The sequence below is a fragment of the Podarcis filfolensis genome (assembly GCF_964270895.1).
Source record: "Podarcis filfolensis genome assembly, chromosome: 17".
Taxonomy (NCBI): Eukaryota; Metazoa; Chordata; class Lepidosauria; order Squamata; family Lacertidae; genus Podarcis; species Podarcis filfolensis.
Window position 1 is genome coordinate 8874374 of NC_139621.1, and position 26906 is coordinate 8901279.

Consider the following 26906-nt stretch of genomic DNA (forward strand, 5'->3'; position numbering starts at 1 on the left):
AAACCTACTTACTCTGTTCCTTGCCTGACCACTCCACACTAAGAGGTGCTGTCATCCTATTCCAATATACCTTCCTCTTTCTACACACATACACACACTACAGTCCTGTGCAACATACACTACGGCACAACTAAACATTACATTACATTACATAAACCCACCATTCAAACACAAATCACAGCACCCTCCTAAAATGCATAAAACATACAAGAGCTGCTACTGAATTGGTCGTTTCCAATCTTGACAATTCAAAAAAGTTATTCCTACATATATGACCATTCACATGCTAGCAATAAACAGTATTTATGCTACTCTGCCATCTGCTGCTTTGCATGTTATTGCTGTCATTTTTACTGCATACATTTTATAATTTTTGTTGCGTTACTGTATTTCTATTTTTAATCGTAAAGGCAGCCTGGGAAAGTTTCACTGAAGGGTGGTGTATAAATAACTAAAGTAAGTAAATAAATAAATTTTGGACGTGAAATTAGTGCGGCAAATCAGTCTCTAAGCAGACACTTAGAATACACTGCAAGTAATTTTTGCTTTGAAAATATAGATTTCTAAGAAAGGTACTGAAAACTTGCCTAAGTCACCTTCCCTTCAGTGGGGCTTACAACTCCCACAGCAGTTGTTGTTTTAATCTGGGGGTAGAAAGCTAATTTGTGGGGTGGAGTGGGGTGGGGTGGGGTGGGGTGGAGGAAACGCAACATACAAACCTGAGTGTATCTTGATGTGCTACTTTGGTGTCTGTTAGAATTTCATATTTAACACCCCAATGGATGTTCTACATGTGTTTTTCCAGATATTTAAATCTAAACCCAATTAATTCGGGACACTCTTTTTCCATAGGGTTCTCATAGAAGCATACGAAACTGCCGTATGTCAAACCAGAACATCTAGTCCACTACGGTCATCTTTGACTCGATGTTGCCCAAGTCGATCCAGATTAATGGAGCAGGAAAACTTGGTGAAAACCCCATCCCACCAAAATGATCGGTCTTCCAGGATGCATTATACAATCCTCGTGTTAAGCTGCCTCGGCAGCAGAAAGAGAAAGCAAGAAAATGAAAGAACAAAAGAAAGAGAGAGAGAGAAAGAAAGAGAGAGAGAGAGAGCAGGAGACCATTGCCAGAACCGACATGACTGAGAACTCTGACATGCCCTTTCAGGGAGACAGCTCTGTCCCTTGCCTCCCCACCCTTGCCCACAATCCACCCATTCCCCCCCCTAAGAAAATGGCTTTGTTCTCACCTGGTCTGACTCCTGCTAGGACAGGCAGCGGGTGATGGGTGAAAGCCATTCTCGGGGAGGTGGTGTGGGAGGACAGGGCACTGCAGAAATCCAGCTTCCCTGACTTCTTTAAAGAAGCCGGTCCTGGCAAGGAATCAGGGAGAAAGTGCATGGTTTAACAGATGGAAAGATGGATTAGTATTTAGCCGTGCTCTTTCGTTCACTCTTGTGGACCAGCTCACAGTCTGAATAGGCCCCCTTTGCCAGGATTCAGCTGTTGCAGGTCTATGGGAAAGAGTGTGTGGGCAATGGCTGCTTTGAATTTCTTGTGTCTCTCTCTGCCTGCCAGTGAACAGGTCTACGAAGCAGTTGGCGTGTATGGTACATCTATCCTTCATAAAAGCTACCCGCTCACTGTACAATAACTCCGCTGAAACAGTCAGATTCCAATATGTGTTGCAGAAGTGGTATATGCAAAGACATAGTCATCATATATTATTTCTACAGCACTTAACATGTACTAAGAGCTAAACTTTAACTATCTGTAGAGAGCCTGGAATGACAGCCCAGGGAGCATATGAATTGCTTGCTTGCTGATCCCACTAGATCACTACATTTTCCTTCCTCTTGAAGAGGGTTGGTTTCCTTCTTTGCCCCCCCCCCCCCATTGCTGCAAAACTATCCCTTGACCTACAGGCACAGCTGAGATGGTTGTGCACCTCGCTTGTGTCACTCTGTAATCTGAGCAATGTGAACTAATCTGTGAAGAGTGTTTATTAGTGCTTTGAAAGACCTTGTTTCAGGGTATTTCCATGCAGGTTTAAAGTTAGATTTATAATGGGAATGAAATTTGCCAGAATTCTCATTTGCATGACAATTGCCCCTCCTTCTCTGAAGGTATGCTCAGAGGTAATTGAAGCCTCACTCTCGCCCTGCAGTTCTGTGAGAGTAATGCCCACAGACCTGCCACTTGGGTGTTATTAGAATTTGTTTGAGAATTGCCTGCAAACCCAGAAATACAAGGATGTTTTAGTAACTCACAAGGGATCTATCTTTTCCAAATGGATCAATTTTCAGAAATGACTCCTGCTGTTTCCCCACTGGTTGCACATGTTGTGATCTTATCCTGATGTATATTTCAGGAGCTCTCAAACCATTTCCCCCTTCCAAAACAACACAGAACCGGGGCCACTAGGTGGCGCATCGGAAGATGGCTGACAATAACATCTCTCCGACCCACACGAGGTAATTTGGAGGCTATGATGGGGGTAATTAGCCTCCTTAACCCCCCCAGGATTGTGGGGGGGGGACGGCCCTTGCCTGCTGTGCCCTATACCACCCCCGAATTTGTGGGGGTGGGGGCACTAGGCACAAAGCCCTCCTGTGGGATTCCGGCACTCCTGGACGCTGTCCCTGATTCGCGCCGCTAGTTGCAAGCATCTTCAAAAGAAACAATTTGGACGAGATAAACTGCACATGCTTCAAGGAAAAAGGGGAGTAAAGACTGCTGACAGAAGAGATCTCTGATAACAAGACAAGAATAAAATATGAGAAGATACGTCAAGATACGGTATGACTGAGGGGGGAGGGGGAAAAAAACCTGCCTTCCTTTTTCTTATGTGATTTAACAAGAATCCCCTCCCCTAATGAGTCAGAAACTAAGGACTTAAGCTGTGGATTTAAGGCTGTGTGGAGATAAACTTTCGAACCAAAGCAATGTTTCAAGATGAAGCTGGAAAGCTAAGAGTTTTGGAATGACGCAGTTAAAAATGCCGTCGCCATTTTGGGAGGCATTGTTGGAGCTCTTGGGTCTGGAAGGAGAAAGAGAGAAATAGAGTTGTTTACATATCGTGGATCAACTTCTCGGTGGGACTTAAGAGCGACAAATGCCAAATTTATGATGGAAAGAGTGATGTTATCTACGAAGGAGATATATGGAAACCATCTGGACTTAGTGGAGGAACGGGAAATCCACACAGGATTATTATTTTGCTTATCGGCTTAAGGAGACTAACAGAAGAGATCGTAAAGGAAAAATAGAAATTATATGAACAAGATATGATGTGGAAACACCAAGATAAGACTGGATAGAATTATGAATTTTGTTTGGACTGATTGGGACTGATTTGGACATTAACGCAGTAATAAGAAGATGATCTGAATCCCCCTTTGGATCTTGAAGTATGGGTTCCCCCAACAAAATTTAAAAATTTGGCTTTGTAATTTGGAATTTATGTGATGTGATTTAATTTGATGTGATTGGCCAGCTAATAAAAATTATTTTTTAAAAAAAACAACAAAAAACAACACAGAACCAATTGCATAGTCTGATTGATATGCACACGGCTTCTAAATCAGCCATTTTTTCAAGGAATGTGCAGACTCGAGCTGCCCTCCTTTGTACCACTCTTAGGGAGAAACAGGATGCTACAGGTGGGAAGCCAGAGAGCAAAGTGCCATCCTTGATGTCCTCAACCCCAAGACTCACAGGCTGTCTCCCTCTCGGGAGATACGTGTGTGGCTGTGCAGGCCCTTAGAAACAAAGCAAAAAGAGGCCACGGAAGCCCAAGGTTCCCCACTCTGCCATTCCACATAGCAGACCTCCTAGTCCTGGGTGGAAAGGAAGAGAGCAGGAAGGCACATCCTGAATCTTCCCAGCCCAAAGTGATCTTTCAGCACTTGTACATGCTTACCACAGAAATATGATATACCATTATGGGCAAGGGAAGTCCTGCTAAAACCTGTCATGAAATCAGTACAAGGAGAACATACAGGCTGTGGGCTGTATCTTGAAATCAGGCTACTTCCTCTGGGACTCAAGTATATGCAGACTGCAGGTTACATTCAGAGAACCACAGAGTACTTTGGGCTAGTCCGGAATCAAGCTTAGTAATTTTTATTTTTATTTTTTTAAAAATAATGAGTATGTACCCCTTGTTTTTAATAAGAGTTAAGGGCCAAACTACATGAGATGCAAGAGTTCCATGTCAGATCTCCCAGTATCTTAATTTTTAAAACCTGAAAGCTGCTGTCAGGAGCTCCAGTTGTGAGTGGTGCTGCGCAATGAGATTTTTAATCTTTGCCCCATTTTCCAGATCTAAAGCTGAAACTGGTACTAGCTCTGCAATGGGAAAATAGGGACGACTGGGGGCTTAAAAGTGGATTTGCAAAGTGCAAGGGGTTTTCACAGGTGGGTGCTCTGCCAATCATGTGACGGCATGAGATTGACAAGTGGGCAACCCCACCTAGCCGTCAAACTTGACTCACAGAGCAGATTCTGATGATGTACAAACTGGTCCCCTGTGACTTAACAACAGCAGCAAAATAGGAAGAGATTGTTGAAATGGTAGGGCACTGTTGGAGAAGAAAGGCTCTATATTTTCCAGGGACACACAAGTGCTGAGCAGTTAAAGCTCATGTGGTAAAATCCAGTAAGACCTTGTGGCAGCCACAAACACACATGCACATCTCCATCTAAGTAGCTCTGTTTAAATAGCTGGGTACCGCTATAAAAATGTGTTTGCCAGTGACAGAAACGCAACAGGAACAAGCATACAAAGAAACAAATGAGCAGGTGACACTATTCAGAAAAGACTTCAGCGACTAGAATGTAAATAGACAAAGACAACCCCTAGTATCTATTTTTTTATTTAAAAACTTGTTTTAAGAAAGCCATGTGAGTAGAAGGCAATTAAAAATAAATAGATACTTGGGGTTCACAAATGTCTGGATTTAAAGGGTGAGACGTGCCATTTCAATAGCAAAAATGCTGAGCAGTTTGGGCAATAAAATCCAGAATGTTTCCACTGGCCATTCATGCACGATGCTCCTGCTCTTAAGGCTCCATATATTACCTGTCCTCTCAAGGGCAGCTGTTCAGTGAACAGAATCCTCTCACTGTCTTATTTTTAGCTTGAGTATGTCTTACTTCAATATATACCACTGTCACCGGCACAAGTCTCCTGGTAAATCAAATTCCTTGTCCAACAGGTTGGCATGTTAGCTTGTGCTTATCTTTCCTAGAGGACTAGGTGTCTTAAGCTAACAAATTTATTGCGCTATTAGATTTCACGGACCACAGTCCACATCAACAGTTGCATATGATGAAGTGAACTGCAGTCCATGAAAGCTTGCCATAATATGCTGGTTGGTCTTTAAGGTGCCACAATACTCCTTGTTCATTTTCCTTAGTAACGATTATTATGTCTCTGATTCCCACCCCACCCACCCCAAGCCGTGGGAATTATGCGATTTTTTCAGTCAGACAAATAATAGTCAAAGAATAGAGCCGCTTCGTGCTTTCTCTCTTTTTGGAACTGCTTTAGCAGAATTACATCCTACATACCAGAGTTTCTCAAATGATGGCATGCAGACCACCGGTGCCCTGTGGAAAGGTGGTGAAATAGTCAGTATCTGTATGTGGCCCATGACTTGTTTTATCTTTTTCGGACAACAGAGACTGAGGCTGATTTGACCTAGGGCTCATAATTTTCACAGTAGAACACTGGTGCAGCATACTGTTTCCCCAGTAAAAAATTACTAGTTAAAGGGGATTTCTTAGACGCCTGGCCTGGGCCAGTTTATTTCATAATATGCTGCTGGCAGTTTTTGATAACAATGTCAATGGGGGCAGAGAAGTTTAGTAAAATGCAAGTTCTGCATGTGCATTCTTTCTTAAACAAAACATATGTTAACTGTTCTGCGGAGACCCCCAGCAATTATCCAGTTGTCTGTGGGATTGGGGTTGAGAACGATTGTTGTTTGCTAATAATGAACCAGTTTTCTGAATGTGTATCCTTATGTAGTCAAAACAGCATCAGCCACTGGAGCTACAGATATTAGCACGCTCCTGGAAATCTCAAAGACTGTGGCAGTAGAAACAACAAACAAACAAACAAACAAACAACCCATTGAAAACAGAGGAGGGGGGAATAGTCCAATGAGGACTGAACAAAGGACTACAGGACTGTTTGAGGTGGGAGGCACATACCAGAAGTGTGTATGTGGAAATGCAGTATCCTGGAAAACAGCATGGCTACCTGGCTAGAACTCTGAACTGGAGCACTCTATGCTGCATCATTTTGTTGCAGGTCCCACTGGAAAAGTATATTGCCCAGACCAAAAAAAGGCTGTTGCTTGGTCTTTGATGCTTCTGCACTGAGACCACAATTGATCCAGTGGATCCTTTATAACCACAAGTGGTTGTGTCTGCAGCCATCTTTGACTAGAACACCGAGAAATAAATTTGGGTGTGGAGTACTATGCAGTGTCAGAGTTGAGGTTCAGCACTTAGAACTTTACCTCAAATCTCCTACTAATTACCCACTAATTAATTTCCTTGGAGTGTGTGCCTATTCTTATAGTGCGGTGGGCTGACCCTGAATTTGCTGTCCAGAAGCCTACAGCCATCCAGTGGGCTGTCAATTACAAAAAACATCCCAATGTGTGTACAACAAGCAAACTGGCGACACACCCTTTGAATGGTGGGAGCTGCTATACTGCCGCTAAGGGAGATGGGCCATGGTTTTCATGTTTGCTGCTGCTTCTGTAATCCAGCACAATCTGGCACTTCAGCAGCAGGCAAGGGGGCCTGGGAGAGAAAAGCCCCCAGCCTGTTATCTCATGCCAGCTGCCTAACACCTGATACCTGAGCACAGGGATGGGGAGGGGGGCGGCCAGCCAGCTGTGAACACCTGTCCCTGTCAGACGGCTGGATGGTCTCTCCAGCTGTTCACACAAGCCCTGCAGCTGCGCTGCTTAATTGGCGATTTGTTGAGATGGCTGGGAACAAAACTCAACAAGACAAAGGAGGAGGGGGGAGAGGAGAGAGAGAAAGAGGGGGAATGCATATGAATACAACCTGTTCCACAGCCTTGAGGCTTCTAAGGGGGAGGAGACACCTTTGGGATCATATCATCTAAGCGCAGCACAGGATGATGTGACAGGATTACAAATGCATAACTAAAAGCCTAATCTAGAGCAGCCCCCAGGTGCAAAGTACATTCACTCCCCACAGTTCCGCTGCACAACGCTATCCTATCGAATGTGCTGCAAACAGAGAGCAGGTGTAGTGCAGAAGGTGCTTGGAGAGCAACTGGCTCAAGAAGACATGTGCCACATGCTGCCTGGGAAGGCAAATGGAAAAAGCGCTCCATATACTTCCTACCCAGACCAGAGGGTAAATTGCTTCTTGACTCCAAATTTGGCAGCCAGACACTGAGAATTAGCAACCCATTTCACTAAGTCTTTGCAGTTGTTGTTTTTGTGTTTCCAAGCAAAGGCCATCTTCTTCAAGGCTCCCTCTCAAAAGAAGACGTGCATCTCCTGTCATTCACTTTCTATTACTAGGCAGGAGTGGACCTGCAGCTCCGACCTCTCCTGGGCCCTCCATAGACCATTTGCTGGCCAATTTTGGATCCGAGTTATGCTTTTCGCAATGTCAAACGCTAGGAATTCTACAAGTGTGAGTGTGCTGGTTGGGGCGGGGTAGATAGATTTTACCAGGTAGTGTTCTTTCTTGTTCTTGGAAGCCTCTATGGTAATTTCAGTTAGCTCTCCAAAGATGCACAGTTGCTTAGTTCCTAGAGCAATTGTGCAATGTCCACAAACTACTTCATAGCTATCTAATGTATACCCTATAAAATTTTCAGGCAAGAGCATTTCCTCAAAAATACATAGCTGGGAGGTCCCCTTTCTCCTGAGACATCTGACTTGTTAGCAAGGTGTGGGTAGCAAGTACCATAAGAATATATGTCTCTTTGTCAATAGCTAAGAATGCCAATAAGCAGATGCCTAATGGGATCAGATAATTTTTTATTGCTAACATATAAAAGGGATGAAAGAAAGACCAATGGAAAAGGCCAGTGTAAGAGGTGTTTTATTCTGAAACCAATTTCCTTCTTTTCCCCCAGGATGTCACAGATTCACAATCATCCCTGCAACTGCTGGACAGGAATTTGAAGAGATGATTGGCATGGGAAGGAATTTTGTTAGCTAACTGAAGCGGGTATAGTTAGCTAACTGAACCTGCTCACACTAGTCACTCTCACCACAGACAGTCATGAACGCTGGCGATACTTCCAAAGCGAATTTCAACTTTGCAAAGAAGTCTGAATTTTTCAATCATTTTTTATTTCCATGTTTCAAAATGGGCAAATGATCTCATTGGGAATGCAGAGAAAAATATCACCAAGCAAGCACACAAATGCCCTAACCAGAGAATGACACGAGTCATGTCAGAAAACTGCTATTTCAAAATGATAGCAAAGGGTTTGTGTGTCAGTCAAGAAAACAGGATACAGACAAAGCGTTGCAACCACCTCCTGATTAGCATGAACTGAATTCAGCTCTCTCAAGTCTCAGGTGCAGACCGTGTCAAGCTCTGGCATCTGAAGTCCTTTAGTTAGAAAGACTAGGAATTGACAAAGGGGTCTCAAATGAGCTGAACTATGCTCCCCTGCTGGGCTATGGATGTTGATCTCATCCCCCCATCCCTTTTTTCCATCCATTCTATCACATCCGTTTAAGCATTTTGGTTTTTAATTATATTCTGCTTCTTGTCTTTTGGTCTCCAAATAGAGAACTCTGCTTCCACATAACAATTCAACAGCAACAGCATCCTATCCCAGAAGTATCTGAATCCCAAGCCTGCCTGCAACAAGGAATCCCTGGATAAACAGATTGCTGTTATGCTCCAGCCTAAGGGCAGCTGATTCCCAGCACTGAGTAAGCAATCCCAGTACAAACAGTTGCTGTGCCTCACCTTAGAGGCTGCTGCATCTCAGCAAAGCCTCTTCCCAACAGACTCCATGTAGCATCCTCTCCATTCTCACAAACCTGCACCCAAGCTGCCTCCCCCTTATTAATCCCCTTCCTCTTTATTCACAGAGACCCCCTCATGCACACAACCAACAAATACATGCTGTCACTCACAACCTCCGCTTGGCGTCTACAAGCTAGCATCTTCTCTGGCATCAGTGCTTAAACATTTACTCCCAACAACGCATGACACAGGGAACATTTAGAAATCATATCCTCTGTATTGCAGATCTATACTACATTGTATTATGCTCTATGCAAACATCATGTAAATGTGAAGATCTCTGTGTTCAATGTGTGCAATTTACCTCTTTTCTCTATTGTGCCTACAAGCTAGAATGCTTTACTGAATAGCATCCCACTGGTCCCTTCTTTCCATGTTCCAGAATCCTAGGCTTGTTTCAGGACTTACATTGTCTTAGCGCCCAACTACTGTGCTTGGATCCATACCACTTGGTCTCAGGCCACAGCTTTGCTGATCCTGGGTTCTCTTTATGTCATTCTATCATTGTGTCTCATCCCCACCCCATTTCTCTTATTTTAGGTCAGGGCTCCCCTCTAATCCTGCATTGAGGATTTGTCTATTAAAGAGTTACACCCCAAGCCTGTCGTAAGCAACTATATCTCTGCTCCTCTGAAATGTTCTTTCCAGCCTGTGGAATCTGTAGGTAGCTGTCCAAACACAGTTCCTTCAGATCCTTAACACAGCTACCACTTGGCCTGCACTTTCTGCAAAATGTCTCAGGGGATGCAAAGGAAAACTCTGAGTATCAGGACCAGAAATTATAGCAGCCTACAATACCTCAAGGAATATGTGTCAGAAGAGACTAGAATCTGCCTATGTTCCTTTTAAATCCTGCCTCACAAACCTAAGGCATTATCTAGAAAGGTGACCACTGTGTTGGAGGAATGAAATTTACAACAGGAGGGCTTCCGGAGGCGGCGCCAACGGCAATGGCGGTCTCCTTCTAGTCTGGAGGGAGAAGCTCCGCGGAAATCGGGTCTGTCTGCTACGGCGAAGCGGAGACCCTTTCGAAAATCACAGGCAGGAGAAGCCTGTGAACGTGGGACTCAGCGGGCACCTTTAGCGCCCCCCGGATTTGCGAAGGAACCCCGCAAGGGGCTCCGGAGCGTAACGGGAGCTTGGCGCAGTGCTGAGAGTCAATTGCTCTTTCCGTGGGGTGAAGCCGCACAGCTATTGCCGGAGAGCACTGACCTTTTTCCTGTGACAATTCGGCTGCTAAACAACTACCCGTGAGTAGGTGAAGCTTAAGATCTGGGACTAAAAGGAGAAAAAAGGGATTGATTCGGCACTGAAGCGGGAAGATGTAAACAGGAAGTCCGCCTTCCTTTCTGTATACAGATCAAAGCAAAGACTCTCTGAGCTAATACCTGGAGAGCGGTGCTTCAAAGCTCCAAATCTGAACATCAAAGTAAAAGAACTCCCTCCCCAGGTTGCAGGAGAGGGGGGGGGAGGAGGGGAAAGTGACTTTTTTGCCTGCAAAAGAAAGGAAAAGGGAATAGAGACCACCACCTAATTCCTGGGAACGGACTGCAAGGATCGTTAGAATTGTTGCACTGAGAGTCGCACTACTTATGGACAATGTAACATTTTAATGGTTAACTCTGCAAAGGAGATATTTGTTAAAGGTCTTCTCTGGATTTGAAACTGTTGCCTGCTTTGCTGAGGGGGACTTTGGAAAGTTGGAAAAGACATTTTATTGTAACATTAATGACTGCTACAGTGTCCCCCTAGAGGAACATTGGAACTATACACCCAGCTGGGGGATTTTTCCACTCTTAACTTTTAACTCTGGGGAATTTCCATTGCAAGCTTTTACCGTGGGATTGACCTTGACTCATAGACAAAGGGTGATGAATGAAAAAACAAGATCCGGCAAGGTTAGAGTGCAGCAGCCTAGTGCAGCATCCCAGCAGCGTAGACCATCTGTTCCTGGCCCTCCTGTGACACAGGGGGAAGATACTGCACAAGCTGGGTTAAAAGGAATGGCCTCAGAAGAGGGATTTACTTCGGTACTAAGCAAAATTTATGAAAAATTGGAAAGCCTAAGTAAACAAGTTACTGAACAAACAACTAAAATTGACCAGAATACTGTTAGCATTAATAGCTTGGGACAGAAGGTGAATTCCAATACAGAATCTATTGAAAAATTGTTGCAAGAATCTGCCTCTAATCGAAAGACAGCTGAGGAAGCAGAAGAAAAAGCAGCGGCAGTAGAGGAAGAAATAAAACCGATGCGCAAACAGCTCGGGGACCATCAGTCGCTTTTGTCTATGATTGAACTGAGGGAGAAACAGACTAATTTGAGGATCAGGGTGGTACCGGAATTTGAAAAAGATAACCTATGTGACTACCTTGAGCAGGAATTTGCAAAATTTTGGAATCTGGATGCTAATCAAGACTTCAAGATAGTGAGTGCTTTCAGACTTGGAAGAGGAGGGAGAAAGAACAGGGTGAGAGACTGTTTGGTCACCCTCCGAACGAAAGAAGAGAGAGATAAAATACTGAGTCTGCACTACCAGAAAAGCTTGGAAATAAACGATTCAAGAGTGGAGATTTTTAAGGATATTCCAAAATATTTACTGGATCTTAGAACTAACTACGGAGACTTGGTGGCCCTGCTGAGAAGAAACAGAATTGTTTTCAGGTGGGAATTCCCCCAGGGCCTATCCTTTACATTTAAAGGGAAAAAAATTAAAATAAGATCAGTGGAAGACAAGGGAAAATTTCTGAGAGACCACGAAGAAGACCTGCAGAAAGAAGCTTTAGAAGAGTTAAGAGCTTTAAAACCAGGAGTATTAGACATAGCACCACCATCTTTGGGATTGGACAAACCAGCAAAAGTGATACCACCGTCAGAACAAGAGGAATTACTGGGAGCAGTTGGAGGAAAGTAGAATAATTACACAATGTCTCTGCAATTGCTAAGTTGGAACATTCATGGATTTAACTCCCCGGAGAAGAGGAGGAAAGTTTTTCATTTATTGAAAAAGGAACAGTTGGACTTAATTTGTTTACAGGAAACACATGTGATAAGGCTACACAGGAAAGTATTGATTAATAAAAGATTGGGTCAAGAGTTTATTTCATCGGATAAGGTCAAAAAGAGAGGAGTTGTAATTTATGCCAAAGAGAGCCTATCACTGAAATTTGTTTTTAAAGATGATCAAGGAAGATTTGTGGCAATCGAAATTCAATCACAAGGAGAAAATTTTTTAATAGTAGGAGTTTATTCACCAAATGAGGGGAAATCTGAATTTTTTAAGAAACTGCATGAGACATTGTTGGACTACATGGATTACAACATTATTATGATGGGAGATATGAATGGAGTGGTATCTACAAATATGGACAAGTTGCAGAGACAGACTGTAACTAAAGATGGCAGACTACCAAAAACTTTTTTTGAACTGACTGACAATATGGACTTGATTGATATTTGGAGAATTAAGAACCCCTTAGGAAGAGAGGGAACATTCTTCTCTGAAGCCAAAACGACATGGACTAGAATTGACCAAATATGGATAACTAGAGGACTGGCACCTAAGACTTGAAAAGTGGAAATTTGCCCAAAAACTTGCTCCGACCATAATGCTGTGAAAATGGAGATGAAACTAACACCAATCGGTTCCTTCAGATGGAGGATGAATGACACCTTATTTAGAGATCAAGAGGTTGTTAAGAAGGCCCAAAAAACCTTGAGAGACTATTTTGAGATAAATTTGAATACTAGTATTGAAAAAAGAATAATCTGGGACGCAAGTAAAGCAGTTATGAGGGGGTTTCTGATCCAACAGAATACAATAGAGAGCCCAAAATGAAAAAACAGATAGAATTTTGGAAAAAATAAAAGAGGGTGAGAAGAAACTAAGAGCGAAACCAAAGTCACAAGAGATTCTGAGAGATATAAAGTTATATCAAGTGCAATATATGAAGATGATGAACCAGGAAATTGAATGGAAAATTAAACAAATGAGACAAAAGACATTTGAATCGGCTAATAAATGTGGAAAATTGTTAGCTTGGCAAATGAAAAAAAGACAAAAGCTCAATACTATCACTAATTTGGAAGTGGAAGGAAAGAACATTCAGAATCCAGTGGAGATTAGAAAATGCTTCCAGAGGTATTTTAAACAGTTATATACACAAGGGCCACAGAAAGAGTTTGATATAGACCAATTTTTAAAAACAAATGGATTACAAAAAATCTCTCAGGAAAACAAGATAATGCTGAACCATAAAATTACAGAACAGGAGGTAGAAGGTGCCATTCAGAATATGCAGTTGGGTAAATCTCCAGGGCCGGATGGTTTAACCTCAAAATATTATAGATCTTTGAAGGATTGGTTAATTCAGCCACTAAAAGAGGTTTGTAACGAAATTTTGGAGGGGAAAAAAGCGCCAGAGTCGTGGAAGGAAGCTTATATTACACTTATACCGAAAACTGAGTCGGAAAAGACACAACTTAAGAACTACCGCCCCATATCCCTGCTCAATGTGGATTACAAAATATTTGCTGATATTTTGGCTAATAGATTAAAAAAAGTATTAGTGGAAGAGATACATAAGGACCAAGCTGGCTTTCTCCCAGGTAGGCACTTGTCTGACAACACAAGGAACATAATCAACATTTTGGAGAAGTTGCAAGTGAATATTAATACTAAAGCAGTTTTAATTTTCATAGATGCGGAGAAAGCCTTTGATAATATTTCTTGGAATTTTATGAAGAAAAATCTCCAGGGGATGGGGGTGGGTCAATGGTTTGAAAATGGTATAAGTGCAATTTACTCAGAACAAAAGGCTAAGCTAATAGTCAATAATGTGATGACAGAGGAATTTAAGATAGAGAAAGGTACACGACAAGGCTGCCCAATTTCCCCATTGCTTTTTATTTCAGTCCTGGAGGTTTTGCTAAATATGATTAGAAGGGACCGTCTGATTAATGGTATCCAGGTCGGAGCCAAACAATACAAATTGAAAGCTTTTGCAGATGACCTAGTTTTGACGTTACAGGAGCCAGAATCTAGTACGAAAGGAGTATTAGAACTGATTCAAGAATTTGGTCATGTGGCAGAATTTAAGTGAACAAGTCAAAAACTAAAGTTCTTGAGAAAAATTTAACACCGATTGAGAAAGAGAGGTTTCAGAAGGAGACAGGTTTAACATTAGTTAAGAAAGTAAAATATCTGAGGGTTAATATGACTGCTAAGAACTTAAATTTATTTAAAGATAACTATGAGAAATGTTGGACAGAAGTGAAAAAAGATTTAGAAATATGGTCAAATTTGAAGCTTTCCTTGTTGGGTCGAATTGCAGCTATAAAGATGAATGTATTGCCAAAAATGTTATTTCTGTTTCAATCATTGCAAATTTTGGACAAGATGGACTGTTTCAAGAAGTGGCAGAGAGACATTTCTAGATTTGTCTGGCAGGGCAAGAAGCCCAGAATAAAATTTAAAATATTAACTGATGCAAAGGAAAGAGGCGGATTTGCCCTGCCAGACCTTAAACTTTACTATGAATCAACAGCATTCTGCTGGTTGAAAGACTGGCTGCTTCTTGAGAACACAGACATTTTGGATTTGGAAGGTTTTAATAATGTTTTTGGGTGGCATGCATATTTGTGGTACGACAAGGTTAAAGCACATAAAGCATTTAAAAACCATATTGTCAGGAAAGCATTGTTCAATGTCTGGATGAGATACAAAGACTTATTGGAAAATAAAACCCCAAGGTGGTTGTCACCAATGGAAGCGAAGGCTCAGAAAAAGCTCAATATGGAGGCCAAATGGCCGAAATATTGGGAAATATTGGAACAAGAAGGAGAGAAATTGAAATTGCAGAGTTTTGAGAAATTAAAAGATAAAGTGCGAGATTGGCTGCATTATTAGTTTTGGGAACTGTTAGATCCCAAAACTAAGATACTTTCAAGAATGTATAACTTGCTGTTAAAATGGAACACGCAGGATGAAACGGTTAAATCTGTAATGATTAAATGGGCACAAGATATTGGTCATAACATTATGTTTGCTGACTGGGAACAGCTGTGGACCACCGGTATGAAATTTACGGCATGTAATGCCTTAAGAGAGAATATTATGAAAATGATATATAGGTGGTACATGACACCAGTCAAGCTTGCAAAAATATATCATTTGCCTGATAATATGTGTTGGAAATGTAAAGAAAATGAAGGTACATTCTTTCACCTTTGGTGGACGTGCCCAAGGATTAAGGCTTTCTGGGAGATGATCTATAATGAAATGAAAAAGGTATTTAAATATACCTTCCTGAAGAAACCAGAGGCCTTTCTCCTGGGCATGGTCGGCCAATTGGTGCCAAAGAAGGACAGAACTTTCTTTATGTATGCAACAACAGCAGCAAGAATTCTCATCGCAAAGTATTGGAAGACACAAGATCTACCCACCTTGGAAGAATGGCAGATGAAAGTGATAGACTATATGGAATTGGCGGAAATGACTGGCAGAATCCGAGACCAGGGAGAAGAGTTGGTGGAAGAAGACTGGAAGAAGTTTAAAGACTATTTGCAGAAACATTGTAAAATTAATGAATGCTAAAATGATGTTGGATTGAAATGAAGTGGCTTTAGCAATAAGGTTAAAAAGAATATGTAAAAATGGACTGATAATTAGATGAAAATATAAAGTTATAATATGTTAAGATATAGAATTAAGATAAATACAAAGAGGGAAAGGATGAATTGGAATACAAAAAAGGGAGGTGTGAGGAGGTCAGGAAACAAGTAATTGAAATATAAGATACGAAAAGATTGATTTGTTTTTTAATTGTTTTTTATTTCCACATGTATTTTCTATTTTTCTTTGCATTTTTGTATCTTTTTTCTTTTTCTTTTCTTATTCTGTAATTCTCTTTTGTCTGTAAAATTTCAATAATTTTTTTTTTAAAAAAAGAAATTTACAACAGGAGGTCCTTGCTTCTGTAAAAGGAATTTGTGCAGCCCATACAGTACAAGAAGAGTGTTAAGTACATGAGGGCCAGAGGGCAGCCCAGTCTCTTCTGCTTTAGTTTCCCATCAAGATCTATGTGAACTGGGGGTGCAAAGTTGGTGCCCCCTACCTGCATCCACATCGTTGGGCCACCCACTGGACTGGCTGCTGCCAGCTGCTGGGGACCGCCCTGTCCCAGGGTAGAACACGTCGTCTACAGGGCTCTCCATCTCGCTGTCATCTATCGACTTGGGCCGCTTGGTGGAACTGCAATGGGAAGAGACCACAGAAGGGCAGACCATAAGCAACCATTGAGTGATGAAATAGGGTACCAGCTGAGGAAGGCCTTCCTCCTCCAGAGCCTGGGCTTTCTTGTTTGGAGGGGTTAGTTGACATCAAGACTAGGAAGGGCAAGCAGCTGTTTTCTTTTATTCCACCAGTGGCCTGTGGTTTTGGACAGTATTGGTTTACAACAGTAGATAGTCCTCCTACTGCCCAGGCATCCTTCACAATGGGACTGACTGAGAGAGGACACTGGTAAAAGAGGCATCATTTGCTTCCAAGGCTGAGGCCCTCCAGCAGGACTTCTGCATTATGCAACAGTTGTGGGGAGACATACCTGCTAGAAGGTGGAGATGTTATTGACCGTCTACCAAGAGCCACTTGATTGATGTTGTAGTAACTGGGACTCTCGAGGTCAGCCAGTGAGAAATTCGGACCAGACGCTGTGGCAACAGGAGCTGAAGAATGAGAGAAAAACTCAGAGACTGGAGGATCGGCATCAAGAGAGAAACAAAATGTCAAACTGACTTCCTAAATCAGTAGCTGCCATCTTCTTGAATGAAGGTATTAAAGGTGGTTTGGTATAATATTGGCAAGGCCAGTTAGGGACAATCTTGGCTACTAGCACATTCCCACCATGTGCTCTGCAGAATGAAGGCAGATGTCACCAGGCTTGAAGAAGCTCCATCTCTCGGTGCTGTTATCTTAGTCATTAGTTTTTGACAACCAGAGACATTTGCTGACTCCAGCATCAGGAATTACAAAAACAGTCTATTTCCTCTAACAGAACTGTTACATGGAAACCAGGCCAGGGTGCTCTGCTGAGGTGTTGCTCAGGCAGTTTGCTAACTTCAAGATGACAACATCTGTACTCTAGAACTGATTCTACCCTTGAAAGGCAAACCAACTATTGCAACGTGCACCCAGTAAAAGTCCTGACACTGTCATGGTATGACAGCTTTCAGCCAGGGGTCATAGTGCAAGGAAGCCGGACAGCATGGATTTCATTGGTTGCTTTCCCCATGCTTTAGGAAACAGGAGATTCAGCAGTCAAATCAGCAAATAGCTTGCTACTCAGGGTTTTTTGTTTTTTTCAGCCAGAACTTGCTGGAACTCAGTTCCAGCTGCTGGAACTCAGTTCCGGTCATTCTAAGAGAACAAGGGAGGCGTTCATAGTGAGTTCTGGTGCCTCCTTTTCTAGAAAAATATCACTGCTGATAGATATGCACCTTACAGCCCTGACTGTAGTAGCATGACCAGTAGCTGAAGCTACTGAGTGCAGGAAACTGCCAAAGAGAAAGGCAGCAAATTGAAATATAATGGCACACAAGGAAAGGGAAAAGATAAAAGTGTAAGCAGGTTCAGGTTACTAAATTTGTTGCCCAAAGAGAGCAGAACTGGGTTGGCACTATATGGTGCTAAATAAGTCAACACTTGGTTAGGTAACTTGGAAACTGAGTGTCTGTTTCCCTTCTAGCTAAGGGGAGAACTTGAAAGCCTGCTTTCTAAAACTTTCCAATTTCATCCATAAAACGATGAACAAACCAAAAACTTCTAATGCAACCAATGAAAATAGCCTAAAATAATAATAACCAGGAGAGTCACAAAATGCTCATATTAATTCTGGCAATATTTGGGATCAACTACCTCAACTGGACTTAAAGATGCGAAAGAGGTCCTATGATGGTCCTACACATCAGCCTCCCTAGAAATGGTAGCAATAATACGAATGAGAAGAACCTCAAAGAATCCCTTGCTAGGACTGGGCACTGCCGTCGCTGGTTCTTGTCATTTTGTGCCTCCTGTACTGATCCTGCTAGCCTATGTGCAGACACATTCTAGTGCCTGACATAGAAAGTTGAAATGGCAACCTTAATGATGGTAAAAAAAATAAAATCATTACTCTGCTAAAGGGTAGGGCTGGCTCTGTCTATTGGGACTAGCTGCTATCCTTGTGACGATTGGCGCTCTGTTCCCTGAGACTAATAAACCTTTCAGCTGGGAAGTACTCTTGGAATCCATGTTGGACCCACAGAACAAGATGTCCGGAGCAAGTGAGACAAAATCTTTTTGCGACAATGTCAACCTTTCCAGGTGTTGAAACCTGAGAAGGGGAAAAGCCCCTATTTTTACACCACGTTCAACATGTAATTGGGATGCTTCCCCTTCCCTGCTCCTTTAATATGCATCTAATGTAAATGCACTTAATATGCATATAATGTAAATGCACTAAGTAGGAAAAGGGATGAGGCTGTGATGCTGCTGAGGGCAAGACTGTGATTAAGAGAAAGAGTCTTGCATTCATAACTCCTTAAAAAGAGCATGAATATGGAGGGTGTCCATCTTAGCAATTTCTCAAACCTGACTCCACAAGCTTTCACTTCATCAAATCCAGCTTCCATAGGCTTAGCTTAGCAACAAGACCACAGAGCCATTTGGAAAGGCAGCCCAGTCATAGTCAGAGATGTCACAGTACACTGTGCAACAAGTCTGAAAGCTAAGAAAGTGAGGGAAGGATGAGGCTATTGCTGCAGAGGTCACATGCACAGGTCTCTCTGAATCCTGATCCCCTTAGGAACAGCACAACAACCCAGAAGTTTCAGTTGCTCTGACTTACTCTGTGACACTCTCACCAGCTCCGTAACATTCCAGACACCCGATGTCACAAAACAGTCCTGGAAAGTCAAATGCCCTGCAAAGAGAAGAAGAGAGGCACACTGGGTCATGAGGACAAAATGGAATGAGAACAGGGGTCGGCAACAAGAGGCTGGAGGTGGCTTGCTATAGCATAGTTGGACAGAAAGTGAGTCTGGTTTGCAATCTCCCTTCTAGGTCAACTCTGAATTCCATTTCTCCAGTGCTTCTCATCTGAGTCCAAGGCTCCCGCTCTCAGATCTGGCCATATCCGTTAATCAAATCTCAGCACCCCTTTTAGGTCTCACAATCTGCTACATTTATTTCTCAAATATGAAGGGAATGATTCCAAACCAGATGGTGAAGACCTCTGATTCGCAGCAGCACCTGCCACCCACCCCAACCTGGCCTCAGAAATGGGGATCTGAGGGGAGGGGAGAAATAAAAGGCTTCTGTGTGAGGAGACAAATAGTCAGGAGAAGTGACCAGGGAATCTGATTCCTGGGCAGGAGTTCACTCACCATTGGGCAGTGGTTTGATGTCCGCATCTCCTTGCTGGTTTGAATTGTCTGATTGTCCGGATTCTGAAACACAGAAGCAAAAACTGACATCAGGAGATGGTTGGAACAGAGAACAGAAGATGACGGGCAATAGGTGAGGCCCGCTGTGTGGGCATCTTGCACCACTTCACTCCTTTTTGTGGCCAATAGAAAGGCTGCTCCAAAAAGCTAAGCAACAAATAATGTTTCACTGGAAATGGCCAGGAGACCTGGCTGTTTTTAAACAACTGATTGCCATAATCAGAGAGGCCTTTTGATATGATGCTACAGGACAGGAAGACGAAGTAGAGGGTTCTTGTTTCCATGCTCCAACCCTACAAGATTACCAAGAATGAAGCCTGTGCTCCTTCCTCCATGAGATTACCCAGGATTATTTTCACCCACTGCTGAAGAGTATGGCACTGCTCACTCAAAGGAGCCATCTGGATTTGTTCGTTACTAGGTTTCAGAAATGCTGAATGTATTTTTGTGACTGAAGCAGAAAATTTCAAATGGCACCCCTGCACCCCTGTCATGGTTCTAAAAATATAACAAACTAAATAATTGACATTTTGCTTGTCTTTTAATAGCACTGCCAAACCTGCTTCCTGAGGCAGGCCACCTCACCTGCCTAATACTGGGGTCTATTCTGCCAAGCATTTTTTCTTGTTCTGCAGGCATCTCTGGCCTGACACAACCTATAAGATCGTTCCTTCTTCCTTGTCTACGGACACACTACAAAATCTGAAGGATGAAGGTTAATTTGGTAACACAGTTGTGCCTAAACAGGGACAGCCTAGCAGCAGTAGTAGTAGCATTAGTAGTAGTAGTAGTAGTAGTAGTAGTAGTAGTAGTAGTAACCCTGCCTATCTGTCTGGGTTTCCCCAGCCACTCTGGATGGCTTATAGCATATGTTAAAACATAAAACACCAACTTTTAGATGTCTTCTAAAAGTTGTTTAATTCTTTATCTCCTTGACATGTGAAGGATGTCAGGGAAGGCGCCACTACTGAGAAGGCCCTCTGCCTGGTTCCCTGTAACCTCACTTCTTGCAGTGAGGGAACTGCCAGCAGACCCTCAGAGGAGGACCTCGGTGTCTGGGCTGAGCGATGGAGATGGAGACGCTCCTTCAGGTAGACTGGGCCAAGGCCATTTAGGGCTTTAAAGGTCAGCACCAACACTTTGAATTGTGCTTGGAAACGTACATGGCATTTCCTGCCATGTGTTTAATTCCACACACACCTCAACACCACTTCTATTCTCCTAATTAAATTCTCCCTCTCCTTTCCTGAAGCTGCTATTTGGGGAAAAACATGCAAATACCATACCAGTGCTGCAGTCCCAATCCAATTTGGTCCCCCTATGGCTGCAATTAAGGGACGAGGGTGGCGCTGTGGTCTAAATCACAGAGCCTAGGGCTTGCCGATCAGAAGGTCGGTGGTTCAAATCCCCGCAACGGGGTGAGCTCCCATTGTTCGGTCCCTCCTGCCAACCTAACAGTTCAAAAGCACGTCAAGTGCAAGTAGGTAAATAGGTATCACTGTGGCGGGAAGGTAAACGGCGTTTCCGTGTGCTGCTCTGGTTTGCCAGAAGCGGCTTAGTCATGCTGGCCACATGATCCGGAAGCTGTCTGCGGACAAACGCCAGTTCCCTCGGCCAGTAAAGCAAGATGAGCGCCGCAACCCGTCGTCCGCAACTGGACCTAATGGTCAGGGGTCCCTTTACCTTTTACCTATGGCTGCTATTAATTTTTTAAAATATACACACGCATATGATCCTGGATGGCTCTGTGCTTATTCCCCACGTAGGTATCATCCCTTAGTAGCAGGACCAGTGGTCAGGGATGATAGGGGATGATGTAGTCCAAGAACAGCTGGAGACCGAAGTTTGGGAAACCCAGGTTTAAACTGTCAATAGATCAACAGACCTAGAAGCACTTAAGTGATGGAATATGATGCACGAAGGTCAAAACCACATGCAATAGTGGCAGACTAAATGTGGGTCTGCCCCATTCATACAGAAGAGAGAGAGGGAGAATCCAAATTAAAAAGCAAACAGATCGCAAATTCTCCACTGTTCCTTGTTACCTCCCTGCAGTTTGTCACCTGATGTGATTCCCTCCAGCTGGGCTCCTCTATCAAAACTGACTTAGGCATGGAGAAAATCATCTTGAGGGACAAATTAGGGGGTGATAAGCAGGAGCGGGAAAGGTTCAGGACCCTCATTCGCAAATCATTTTTTCACATTTAATTGCAGCCCATCAAGCCTCACTTCCCATGTGACTTGATCACATTTAAAGACCCACTGTTATAATGTGCAACTAGGTCTTAAGAGTTTGCTTGTTTCAGGGCAGGGATTATTTAGGTTCAGGATATAAAAGTTGAGGGCTTAGGGCTTGTCCACAGTTCTGCTTGGCCTGTGCTCAGAAAGCTGGTGCTAAGCAGTGTTGCACGATTGACGTTTGCTCCGACTGAGCTGTAAAGTCTGGGTGAGCGCTAAACTGTCTGTTGGGTTTACTCTGACTTTGTTTAATAAGTTGGACCACCCCATCACATCCATGCAAACATGGAAGCCACCTCCTTATTATATCAAAAGGGGGCATACACAGAGAGAATGTGATGGGCTTCCTCTGGAGCATGCAGATCTTTAGCTTCTGCTCCCTTTGCAGAGCTTCAGGGCTTCCATTGTTCTGTCCCCACAAGTCGCTGTGCTATTTACTGGCTTGTCCTTTTAGACACACACACACACACTTTTCCTCAAGGCCTCACTACCAGTTAAGAACGACTTTCCCTGAAGGTTTCATTTACCAGCTAATGCCTCTCAAGCCTCAAAGAACCCCAAGGATGGAAGCAAAAGAGGTTGTCCACCCTGGTCATTAGGTGCCAGAGGTATTGCACGAGCACATTCAAATGCCAAATTCTAGAGAGAGCACTTGACAAGAAAAGAAAAGCCCTTCAAATCAGTGGTTTTCTAATTAGCCAGGTGAGCTGGAATCTACAGCAGCTAAAAGACTGCAAGTGCCTGGTTTGACTCTCTTTCTACCATGAGCTCACTAAGTATTCGTACATTAGTGGCTTAAAATGCAGTGAGGTTGCTCCCCCTACCCCAGCTACAGTTTAATTCACATTTGAGCATTGCTGTACACGCCAGGGAGGGGGGTGGCAACATCTTCACCTAATGTGCATTGCCTGATTTTGTTCCCCCTCACCCGCAACCCCCTGAAAATCCTGTTCAAGGAAGCTGCCAGCTGCCCATGCACAATGGCTGCCTGAACTGTACACATCTCACCTTATCTGCAGCTGGCATTTTCAAGTTAGATGAAAGCTGGTTTGAAGGAAAACGTATCAAGCCAGAGTATTTCTCAAGAAACTAATAGATATGGATTGTGGCTAACATCATGTGTACCTGACTTCAAGCGGCAGCAGTACGAGTGCACTGGAGCAAAAGTAATGTGTATATTCCATTAGGTACGCCACTTTCTCTAATTCAGCACCCCTTTTTGCAATATGAGGATAATAATACTGACCTTCCTTACAGGACTACTGTAAGAATTATAGAACTATAATGCATGTGAAGTGAAAAGGAGTTACATGATTTACTAGGTGCACAGAAATGGAGAAATTTTGAAATCGTCTTGCAAAGATATGAACCTAAGAAAGAAGATACAGTACAAATGATGCACAGATACATGAGGGTGGGGGTGGACATTTTAAGTATGGCTAAGTATCAAGATCCCATACTTTAAGGAGCTTTAAACAGGTTTCACAGCAACTATCAAAGTATTCCAAAGTTATTTCCACTCCCTCAACCCATCTCTAGTGTTTGAGTGGGGATTCAAATCCATGTAAACCAGAATGAATCCAAAGTTGAAGTGTATGGGTTTCTTCCTGTCGTTTTTTCAATACTACCTAGTTTCCAGATGCCATCTAGCATAGAGTTCCTGGGCCTGTCACGCCTGCTTTGAAAGGAATATTGTCACAGATGGAAGTCATCCTGTCTTCAACTTGCTATGGTGGCAGAAGCAGACCATGCCTGCATTCTTCTACACTACTCAAAGAAACTCCATGCTAAATGGCATCTAGGAATCCTAGACCTAGTTGGCTAAAGACTCATTTCTTCCCAGTGTCCAAGATAGAAAATCCATACCCAACCCATTCCTCTGCTGATTGAAAAAATATCCCTCTTGGTTAGGAGAAAACCCCTTTTTTCTTTAACCATGGGGGTCAGAAACATGCCCTAAAGGTAAAGGGACCCCTGACCGTTAAGTCCAGTCATGGACAACTCTGGGGTTGCGGCACTCATCTCACTTTACAGGCCGAGGGAGCTGGTGTTTGTCGGGGTCATGTGACCAGCATGACTAAGCGAACCAGCATGCTCTGGCGAACCAGAGCAGTGCACGGAAACACCGTTTACCTTCCTACCAGAGCAGTACCTATTTATCTACTTGCACCTGACGTGCTTTCGAACTGTTAGGTTGGCAGGAGCAGGCACCGAGCAACGGGAGCTCACCCCGTCGCGGGGATTTGAACCGCCAACCTTCTGATTGGCAAGCCCTAGGCTCTGTGGTTTAGACCACAGCGCCACCCTTTTTTCCTCTAAATGGAAGCTCCGATTTGCATCTTGTATCTTGTCAAGCACCCACAGACAGTGATGTGGGCATGGCCTACCTAGCAGATTTCTAGGCATCTTGAAAGAAACGTTTATCTTGGTTTATTGACAAATCAGCAAATGACAGAAAAAGAGAAGTATCTGGCCAGGTAAAATACAAGAGGAAATGTTTATGGGACCTCGAATAACTTTGCTGTCCTTAATTTTTGAGCCCCTCAACCCTGTGCTGGAAGACCACCTGCGCTCACCACGCAAACGAGGCCTAAGACCTCCAAAGAGTTAACCAGCCCATCCCTTTCCTGTCCAGACTTGGCGCAGCAAGGCTAGCTGCAGAACTCAGGTTACCTATGTCAACAACACTGCAAGTTTACCTCTATCGGAGCCAAAGCAAAGCAAAAAGAAGCCAGGAAATGTGCCTCATACTCTGCAACAGCTGGGGAAGCACTAAGGAAATATTTCAGAGTTGGTTCTCTCTCTTCCCCCCACCTCTTCTCCCTTCCCTTTCAAAGTTGGCCGAGGCACACTGTTCCCTTTCGGCCTTGCGACTGCTGGCAGCCATTTTAAAACTTGGCAGCCATTTTAGTGCTGGCGGCTAGGACTGCTCCCCCAACGCCGGCAGCAGGCAACCGGCAATCGGACGGAGGAGCGTGGCTTTGCTTAGCCCAGGGACAGATAGAAGATAAATTCTTAAACACTACGCGCAAGAGAGGCACCGGGGGTTTGCTTCAGAATTAATAAATCATGATTTTGTTTTTCTTTCCAGTTTAAAGAAATGTTGCAGCAGCAGAGCAGAGAACTTGAAGAAGGAAACAGGCAAAACGCACTTCAGACACCCATGCTGCTTTAGGTCAGCTTCAGACATTATAATTTCTTAGGTGGGGTGTCATCTTCACCTAACGAAATGTACTGTGCATATTGCAACGTAGTTTGTTGCCTCAATAACACAGATTGAACAGCCTTCCCTTGGGATCGCACAAATAATCCGTCACAAGCACTGTTTTGGCCATTGTTCAATATTCACACAAGTGACTTTTCACTCAGCGAGAATGGCAAGATATCATCTCCACAAGAGATGGGAGAAGAGTCTTGCTGTGGGGGCAGTAGAGGAAAGCACTGCTATTGCCCCCCCTTAAAATGTGGCTAGGTGTTCAATCCTGCACTGCAATGCATGGTAGTTTCAGAAACTGTGATATCTACACAAGAATGAGCGCTCACACCTTCCTTTGTGCTAGTCCCGCCAAACCCCAGTTAACCTATCAACGCCTTTGTGAGGTGGGGCCAGTTGCATAAATAAGGAGGCGGAGCCAGCAGCAAACACAAGAAAAACTTCTACTCTGAGCAAATAAGAAATGTGGTCTGTGTGCAACAGGTGACAGATAATGTTCAAGGTATTTGTAAAAAACCCAAGTGATTAAAGTTATTATGTAATTTGTGTTTTCATTTTGTATTTTAATGTTGTGGTCATCTTTGGATGAAGGATGGTATATAAATGTTAATAATAATAATGATGATGATGTTGGGAGCAGGACAAGGGAAGAAATCAGGAATCAGAAGTTCTATTTCTGAAACAAGGAGAAAAATAGGATTGAGAGAATGTATTGTTTATTTATTTTGGGAAGGTTGATTGAAAAAAGAAAAAGAAAAAAACCCTGCTTCCCAGCATAGCTCTTGAAGCAGCTAACAATAATAACATCAGAAAAATATGCTAAAAACAACTTCAACAAATGGCAGTGACAAAAATCACAGCTCTCACCAATATATGGTGCCATCATTTATGTGGCTGTAGGATATTCCAAATATGGTTGGGAAAACTGTCATTATTATGAGTTTCCTAAAAGTTGCCCAATGAGCTGGGCAAGGCGAGTTGATCTAGGCAAGGAATGCCATGCTGCCATGGAGATCTTGCCTGGTCATCATCACCTGTTTTCTACTTCGCCAGGAGTGGCACTGCAGCGCCACCTTCTAAAATGACCTTAAAAGCTGACCTTAGGGGGGCAGAGAGAGAGAGATTCAGTTTCACCCTAAACTCCTGGAAGAGGTTAGCCTTGTCCAGATAAAGAAGATTAGAAAATGATCGCTAATTGCTTCAGTCAGATAGCGAATGAAAGCAGCAGGTTCTAGGAACCAGACATGTTTCTCACATAAGTCTTCAGTTAGATATTAGCTGGGGGGTTTTGTGCATTTTAAAAATAATTATTAATTATTAATTTGTCAGTCGCTTTATTTTGCGCAGGGCAACCCAAAGACACTTACAAGCAAATGGACGATAAACCCCACACAGGTGCATTAAAACCAGAAGAAAAGAGAAATACATTAAAAACATCTCACCAACTTCTAAAAGGCAACAGATAGTTAAAGACCAAAGGCCTGGTTATAGAGAAAGTTTTTGCTTAACGCTTAAGGAGCCATTGGAACAGTGGTTCTCAAACTGTTTTTTCTGGGCATTTTGAGCATAAAAATTTGCTTGTGCCACACCATTTTTTTTTATTGGTAAGAAATACATTGGAAAACAAAAAAGAAACAACTCCTAGCAGTGCTTGATTTATAACACAGAACACAACTACTTTATAATATGATCATGGGACATCCAGAAAGTAAAAAACAGTGCAGCTACATATTCTGCAAATTAAAAAAAACAATTTTTTTTTAAAAAAACGGTACACTCTACCATATCCTACTACACTGAAATGTTTAAATGTTTCTTTGATTGTCATTGAATCATCCTGGCACACTTGCTATCGTCTCCTATCACAGCCTTTAGAGAACCACAGCATTAGAGCCAGAGGGATTGGCAGTTGTGTG

General features: G+C 43.0%; 1 protein-coding gene across 1 annotated transcript in view; it reads right to left on the reverse strand.

The window, feature by feature from the left end:
- Positions 1 to 26906, reverse strand: part of LOC310752354 (nuclear factor 1 X-type-like) — a gene marked incomplete at its 5' end in the record, with an annotated part of 229254 nt that continues 202348 nt past the window's right edge. Inside the window, 5 exon segments of the mRNA XM_083592463.1 lie at positions 1 to 1377; positions 16172 to 16308; positions 16661 to 16781; positions 18941 to 19015; positions 19479 to 19541. Of these exon segments, the coding sequence (XP_083448589.1) occupies positions 1169 to 1377; positions 16172 to 16308; positions 16661 to 16781; positions 18941 to 19015; positions 19479 to 19541 (605 nt within the window). The 3' untranslated portion in view covers positions 1 to 1168.